At 41.7% G+C, this 8,774-nt stretch overlaps 1 protein-coding gene across 1 annotated transcript; it reads left to right on the top strand.

Moving 5' to 3' along the window:
- The first annotated feature begins 258 nt into the window (after positions 1-258).
- LOC133969559 (potassium channel subfamily K member 4) lies at positions 259-8,536 on the top strand. The gene is made up of 7 exons (XM_062406125.1): positions 259-380; positions 672-942; positions 4,827-4,941; positions 5,049-5,209; positions 5,301-5,487; positions 7,030-7,172; positions 7,268-8,536. Exons 2-7 carry the CDS (start codon positions 754-756, stop codon positions 7,841-7,843), a joined length of 1,371 nt encoding a protein of 456 aa, XP_062262109.1. The 5' UTR covers positions 259-380; positions 672-753; the 3' UTR covers positions 7,844-8,536.
- Positions 8,537-8,774: the final 238 nt, after the last annotated feature.

Raw genomic sequence — 8,774 nt, 5'->3', positions numbered from 1 at the left:
GCTGTCCTGTGGCTTAAGAGGTAGAGCGGGTCTTCCGCTAAGCAGAGGTCCGGCGGTTCGATCCTGCACACTGTGGTGAGGTGCCCTTTGGCAAGATATTGAGCCCCTGACGGCTATGAATGCTCATAGATGCACTTCATGATTGTGTGGCAAAAACTGTAGTGTAAAGATTTGTTATCAAGACTAAAAAAGTGCAATAAATATACCGACCATTTACCTTTCAAAATCTCTTATGTGTGCTCCTACCTAGTGTCCCCTCCGTCAGAGTGTGAGGCAGACGGGCTCCCTGGTGGTTACGGGTCCAGGGACTCCATCCTCAAGCCTGGTGTGAAGAAGGACTGGAAAAGACGCAGGCGTGGCCATCTGAAGCGGATTGACAGGTCAGTTTTATGTGTGCATCTGTTTGTGTGTATCTAACATGTATCAGTTGCTCCTCTGCATATAGTGTTGTAATGTGGGTCAGATGACAGGTTTGTATCAGGGATGTTGCACTTACTGTTTCAGCAGTGTGGTGAGGCCTAGGTCCATTTAAATGCCTTGTGTGCAGCTAATGGGGGGGGGGGGGGGGGGTGGCTGCTTCTGCAGACATGTGTGTGTGGCCGCCGTGTTTCTGTCTGTCCCATGTGGTCAGTGTGAAACTGCTCATGTCAGTGTGGATGCTGATATTTCAGCTGCAGCAGCTGGGATCCAGGCCACGCTGAGGCTGGCGGAGGGAAGCAGCAGTCTACGTTTGGACTGGGCGGAGGCGCAGGCATGCGGTGCTCCACCGTGCTCGCAATCTTGACGGGGGTGCTTCTGTACTTGGTGCTGGGTGCCGTGGTGTTCCGGGCCCTGGAGACCCCGCGAGAGGAGAACAGGCACATGATGCTGCAGATCACGCGGCAGGACTTCCTGTTGAACTTCACATGTGTCGATGAAAACAACCTCCAGGCCTTTCTAGAGGTAAAGTAGATCTTCTCGTGACAAGAGCCACTGGCAGTCTGTCTGGGGCGACTTCTTCTAGTGGTCCAATTTCAAATGGAATTCCTTTTTCCATCAGATTTTACTCAATTAAAGAAGTTGTTCCCATATTTCCTCATAACAGATTCTGGATTTAATACAAATAAAGAACAGCTCAACTAAACAATGATCTTCCTTCCCAGATTGTGTCAATTTGAAGAATTCTAACAAGCCTCACAAAGTTAAATGGAAGTAATCTAAACTTATTTTGTGTTTTCCCCCTGTCTTTAATGATCTTTGTCATCATTTGATCTTTGTCATCATTAAAGACAGTTTTCATACTTTTTTATTCTCAAGACGAAAATAACATGTAGTGGGCTGAGTAAATTCATGTTGGTGCTGCCGATAATTTCTATAAACTGTTCATATTTTCATATTACTATTTTTCTCTTTAAGTTTTTTCTCCCTATGTCTTGTGTCAGCAGGGTCTAGGTTACTGGACCTGGAAATTGTGCATCAGAATGTGACTGTGACAGTGGACTTAGTTACGGCCTGTTGTTAGTTATATGTAAACAAACAACAGAGGATCAGTAACGTAGAATCTGATAACCTCCAGTGGCTAAAAATACATTTTGGCATGGCGTCCGACGGACAGCTGGCTCTGATTCATGTATTATATTCACTGCATGGAACTTGAGAATGACATCAAAACTTATCAAAACCCATGTTGTCAATTCTCATGTGGGTCCTGAGGCAGACTTCAGATTTGTTTTTGGGGGGGCGCGCAGAGGTGTGGTCAGAGCAGTTGGTAAGGATGGGTCATCTCCAGTGTTTGTGTGCGTGTGTGTGTGTGCGTGTGTGTTTGTGTGTGTTTGTGTGTGTATGTTAGTGGTCCAACTGATGTTGTAGCAACCTAAATGTCTAATTATGGGGACTTGTCTTTCTTAAAAAAACAAGTCCCCATAACGTAAATCATGAAGACGTGTTTTAAAGTCAGGTCAGGTTAGGTTTAGGTTTAGGTTTAGGTTTAGGTTTAGGTTTTAGGTTTAAGGTTTAAGGTTTAGAAGAGTCATGTCTCCCGGAAATCAATTTCGCTGTGATGTCCTCTGAAGTCACGGAGACATACAGGCTGAATGTTTGTGTTTTATAAGCCAGCTTGGCAACCGTGCTGTGTTTCCGAGATGTTTGTCCTTGCTCCACAATGCAAGTTGTAAATGACAGTTTTAGCCTGAAAGTGATCTGCATACAGTGGCTGACATTTTCAAAAAGGGACTCAAGGCTGATGTATAGCAAAGGCATACAAATGTGAATACTTACTTATTACACATATAAAAATATGCATTTTATCATTTAGTTTCATGATGTAATTTGACGGGGTGACAGGGGCGTGGCTACCACCCTCTCGCCTCTCAGCCAATCGCAACTCCTGCTCCTCTAAAGCTAACAAACTCAACAACTGCAACCAGAGCCAGTCCGTGTGCACCTGTTTGCTAAAACGACAATAAAAACATCAACCAACTGGTAGCTGTTGCTTTAAATAAACACAGAGCACAGACACTGAATCTAACACTGGGGCACATCATGGGCTCATGTGCTTTGATGTTGAATGTGGGAGAAAAATAGGGAGGCTGTAAAACTAACCGACTAAGCGACTTGACCGACACCTTGACACCTCTGCCCAATATTTGCATGACAATAAAGAGGAAAGAAAAATTATCAGGTGATAGACATATAAATAACTTAAAACAACTACATTTAACCATTCAAATTGGCTAAAAAGTATGGTGTTAGGCGCTAGTGGGGAATGGACATTTAGCCTGTGACAAAAGTTACATATGAAAAGTTAAAATTACAAGAGAAAATAGAGCTAATTGTAAAATTATGAATGTCAACAACTTGTGTATCGACATTTTTGCTGAGCATTTGAGTTGTGACATGTGGTCACACATATGCAAATGTTTCCGTGGCGAACCCCCAATCTGTGCAAAGAACATCAAACATCAAAAGAACATTTCCATCCTGTGGCTAGGTCAGTCGTATAGTGGCTTCACTCAGAACTTTGTGGGGGTTTACACGGTTATACAAAATCAAACTAACTCCGAACAAATTGTTGCTTAGAAAATCAAGCTCAACCCCACCTTGCAGGTTCTTAGGCTACTAATTTAATAAAGATGTGTGATGCAGATTGATTTTAACATTGTTGTTGCTCTGGTTAACAAGAGCTGGTCTGGTTGCAGTTATTGAGCTTCATAGCTTAAGACAACACCTTTATTAGGAAATGTTATATGTTGTATTAGGAGGAATGTTTTTAAAAATACATTTTGTCGTATAAAATAAAGTTTATAACAAAACATTTCATATCAAACACAAAAATTATTAAATGTATCCCTACAAAGAAGCTGTCTACCAAGTCAATAAATGTGATTTAAAAAAGGACAAGGAAAAGAACAGCTTGTTTTTCGCAATTTTCACATCGTAATAAATATATATTCACTCACATCGCTAGTAAACAGCTAATGATCTGAAGGCATCTGTTCTCTTCTAAAATAAAACATAGAAATCATTAGGATGAACTTGCACTTGTAAGATCTTAAACACATAAGCTCTTAATTACATCCTGTATACAAACAGGAGTAAACTTACTCATAAGTGAGTGCGGCAGCTGTCACAGAGTCAGAAGGGTCCGGTTTCACACAACCAGTATCGGCTGATGTTTGATAGAGTCCATGTTCCGTCCATCTCAATGTGATGTTTTGTAACTTGAGATCCTATCCACTACACAATGTCACCCTTGTACAGTTGTTGTATATCACTGGCTATTAATGTGCTTGGTCATGTGTATGGCTTTGTGGCACAGCTGATTTCCAGGAGACCTTTGTGACCATGTATGGTCTGATAATAAGAAACGGATGCATACTACATAATTTAAATAGTCAACTAATGGATCAATCAACAGAATTTTGTTTTAATTGTCAATGATTTAGGTTATTGAATATGTTTTTGTTATTTATGAAGCAGAAATAACAATCATCCTCTGCGACTGTTTTCACTGTAAATCAAAGACTTTTAGGTTTTGATCCAGCAACAATCTGAAAGTGCCACCTTAGATTTAGTAGAGAATAATCAACAGAAAAAGAAGGTTGGTTGCAGGTCAAAAAACAATTTTATTATAAAAAATGTGCAGAATGAATATAAGCTTATAATTGTTTGTTTATAATAGGGCCCGACTCAAATCTGATAGGTCCTTGAACTGCCCCTGTCCTGTCAGTAGCCTTTAGAGTCACTTACTAATACTACCAGCAATACACATGACAATTTGTAAAAAAATTTCCCATAACGCTTGGTAAAAAAAATCAAATTACCCATTACAAATGTTCAGGCGACAAAACCACACTACAAAGTAAAATATAGTCTATTTACTGAAATGCTCCTATATGCACCTAAAGTCAATATAACGTCTACAGACTCCATGTTCAGTCACAGCCTCATCATATATAAGGTAATTCGATTATCTATGCTGGGGGGGGGGGGTTCGATACACTTGGGACAGAGCGGAGCCGGTCGCCGTACCACATCGGTAATCATTCTCTTTGTAACTGACAGGCTGATCGGGACTGTGCATTTTTCACATCATTTGCGGCCGGCTGTAAAATAGTAAATGGATTGATCTTGAACTGATGGGTTAATTTATTAATGTGCAAAATCTCCTTTTTAGCACTCTTTTTACTGTCTAGATCATCACACACACTAGGGAAAACACCCCCAGGATCCTTTTGTATTTAAGATCTAATAAGTAACTAACCCTTTCACCTAAATCTTGCACACTGGTCTTTTAAATATACATATAAATTTCATTATAATAACTCTTATTCAATGTCTCTTCCCAGGAAGTGGTGGAGGCCATCGGCGCAGGTGTTGATGCCACCAGCAACACCAGCTTTGTCAGCCAATGGGATCTGGCCAGTGCCTTTTTTTTCTCAGGGACCATCATCACAACCATCGGTAGGTGTCCAGTACAGATATTAGGACCACAACATATAATTCTAACGCGAATTTTTTACTGGAATCCTTTTCAAATTGTGTCTCTGACCTCTGACCCTACTTGCCAGGTTTTGGAAACATCTCGCCAAAGACATACGGAGGGCAGCTGTTCTGCATTTTCTACGCCCTGGTGGGAATCCCACTGTTTGGTATCCTACTCGCTGGGGTTGGAGACCATCTGGGTACTTGGCTGAGGAAAGCTGTTGCCAAAATAGAGACTCTCTTCCTGGTCAGAGCCCAAACAGTGCTGTTCATGTCTTCTTTGCTTGATTTTCCCTTCATTTTTCTCATCCCACTGTGTTGTTTCACCCTGCCAACAGAAATGGCGTGTGAGTCCCACTATTGTGCGAGTGATCTCAGCCGTCCTATCCATCCTGCTGGGTTGCGTGCTCTTTGTTGCAGTACCTATCCTGGTCTTCCAAAAGGTGGAGGGCTGGAGTCTTTTGGAGTCGGCCTATTTTGTAGTTATCACCCTGACAACAGTGGGCTTTGGAGACTATGTTGCAGGTACACAACAATAGATCCACCGCATGTTTCTAAACATAGCTTGTCGTGTGCTCACAAGGGGGCGGGGACTTCCATTACGAATGGAAGGCAATGGCCACAATGGCTATATTAGAGCATGATGTTAAGATGTAAAGCACATGAATTAAAGTGTTTTCGAATTCCCGGATCTACAATCAAACTGCAACAAATTCCACCAAGTCATAGATATCAGTTCCCCAAATATGCCGGATTTCTTCCATCAAGATCCATGAATTATTCCTCTGAGAAAACAGTAAAGAAAAAGCCCTATCTCGCAATATTAAAGATAGTGATTCCTGGATCCGCCACCTGACTTGGGTTAGGGTTAGGGTTCCGCACCAAACTTAAATGGTTTCTTCCCTGACACATACCCCATCTTTCCACCATGATTTGTGGAATTATTTTCTATATGTGTGTAATCTTGCTTGCAAACTAACAAACATACAATCCAACAAACAAGCAAATGGACGGGGGTGATAATAAAGCCTCCTTGGCAGAGGTAATATTGAAATACTAGAAAAGGAATTTGCATTCACAAAAAAGAGGAAAACAGAAGGAGAGGGGAAGTAGCGATATGCTGTGTGTGTAAGAAAATACACACAGACACAGTTGCCTGCTCATTATGGCCAATGCTTTCAAATTGGTGGTTTCCAAGTAATTCACTGGGATTAATTGATGTAGCTTGTAATGATGTAGCTGGTAAGATGGTGAAACGTATTTGACCTACTAGTGTTTTTTTATTCAAGAAAAATTGCATCATGTAAAATGGTAGCATAGTAAAAAGCAAAACTAAATCATCAAACCTAAAGTTATCAACTGTAATGCAATAGACAATACACACAACTTCATTCAGAGTTGAGAAGTAGGAGAAAATTGATCTTAAATATTGTGTTTAATTGTGATACTTGAGTAAATTCACTTTTTCAGATGTTGTGTCCACTGAGATGTTTCAGAAAGAACTGGCTTCATTATTTTTGGTGGAAGTTGACAACTTCCACCAATAATACTCAACAGGGTTTATTTTAGCCCTGAGGTCACGTCACAGCTGAACTTATTCTCACCACATCAGAGGTTAAAAGATCTAATCATTGCACAGACACATCCCTTTTAAATAACCCCTGATAACTTGCTGTTATTCAAAATGCTTTAATATACAAATCAAGAAGAGAATTTACTTCTTTGTGCTGAAATGAAAACGTGGCTTCCGTTTTTCTGCGTTTGCTTTTACATATTTTTTCCACTTTGTTGAATGTATTGATCGGCAGATGAGCTGCTGATATAACTTAATTAGTCATCTGTCAATGTGTCTGTCAGTCATGATGCATTAAGCTCACTTAGCTCAGATAATTTTCATTTTCTCATTAATTATTCAGGAGGATTTTCTTTTAAAAGGGCAACTATCGATTTATCTTACTTGCTGCATAGTATCTCCAATCATGACTGTTTGGACATGGATGGATGTTTATTATGTATGGTTATTGCTGCTTTAACTGACTGCTACTGTGTACTTGTGTCTTGTCAAAGGGGATTCTGGGATTGCAGGGAGCGACCACTGGTACAAGCCTCTGGTGTGGTTCTGGATCTTGCTGGGTCTCGCCTACTTTGCGTCTATCCTGACGATGATTGGAAACTGGCTCCGGGTGCTTTCTAAGAAGACCAGAGCTGAGGTATACTTGCATTCTTCTGCGTCTCTTTCTTTCCATCAGCTCTTTTTTTATACTTTATACTTTGGCTCAACTCAGATTTGACCCTTCTCTCTCAGATGGAAGAACTTCGAGCCCACGCCACGGACTGGACTCAGAACATCCAGAATATGTCGGTTGATTTTCGAATCCCAGGTAAAATTGACGACCCTTTCAAGCGGCGCCGGAGAAAGCGCCGCCATGGTAAGAGTACGTCGGGTACAGGGCCCTCTGAGGGGAAAGAAGGGCACCCTGAGAACCAGACCGATTCTGGATCGTACTCCTCCTCCTCCTTCTCGTCCAATGAGTCCGGGTCTGGATCCGAAACAGACTCTCAGGTCACGCAGACGGAGCGAGTGCCTGAAGAAAAAACTGAGAAGGAGGAGCCCCACCTGTCTCAGCCTCTGGACTACTTCGGAGAGAACCTGGCCTTCATTGATGAATCCTCAGATACTCAGAGTGCTAAACTTCATCTGGATCCTCTGATGGACCCAACACAACCCAACCCTGCTCGCTCTCGTCAGCCGAAGAGGAGACGCCACAGAAGGCCTGTTCAACAGAGAAGCCCTGAGGTCAAAGGCTCCAACTCTGACAGGAGGGAGCCCAATGGAAACCCCAAACCAGTTCCAGATCTACCACTGAACCTCCGGATCTAGACCTAGTACAGAAACTCCAGCTTGATATATGAGATGTGGGGAGAATCTGAGCAATGTATCTGTGTATATGTGCTGCTTACTTACAGACACTTGATGAAAACATATTGCAGAAGAAGCCTTAGCCACTTGTGGCTTGCATTTAATGGCCTTAGCATGCGAGTGTGTTTGCCTTAATCAAAGATGATGAAGTGACTGTTATGCCAATGATCCCTTTACTTTATGAAGAGCTGCTGCCCTCTAATGGGCCAAGACAGAAGTGCATCTCAACGTCAGGGCTCCCGTTGTGTTTTACTAATCCACACCAGTGCAAACAATTTGAGAGCAGCCTAAAGAGGAGGTTGCTTACACTCTTCAATCCTGCCAAGTATGATTAAACAGGTACTTGACAGGCTCTTGTACATTTGAGGTATGTAACAAACTTTTCTAAATGCTGTGTGAATACTGTCTAAACGACCATAACATTTGCATTTGATGGTTAAATGCATTAACCCGACTGTACTGCATACATGTAATAAATATTTTTTAAATTAAAGCAGCACTGTGTCTTACAAGCATGTTTGTTATACTGTCGTAAGTACATGTTTTCTAAAGATGCTGTTCAAGTCCTTACGGCTAAAATAGGGTAGAGCTTCCTCTAACCAGAAGGTTGGCGGTTTGATCCCAGGCTTCCCCATCTATATGCCAAAGTGTCCTTTGGCAAGATAACCTGCAGAGACAAACGTCCATATACTCTCACATTCCCACCCACAGTCAATCTAGAGTCTCCGATTGACCCAACCCCTATCTGCATTTCTCTGGGCTGTGGGAGGAAGCTAGAGTATCAGGGAAAATCCACACGAACACTGTGAGAACATGCAAACTCAGCATCAACATCATTATATGAAAAAGCAGTTCAGTCTTTCTAGTAAAGCTGGAATCAAAACGTATATTA

The sequence above is a fragment of the Platichthys flesus genome, chromosome 15 (assembly GCF_949316205.1).
Source record: "Platichthys flesus chromosome 15, fPlaFle2.1, whole genome shotgun sequence".
Lineage (NCBI taxonomy): Eukaryota > Metazoa > Chordata > Actinopteri > Pleuronectiformes > Pleuronectidae > Platichthys > Platichthys flesus.
This window is presented reverse-complemented; position numbering and strand designations above follow the sequence as displayed.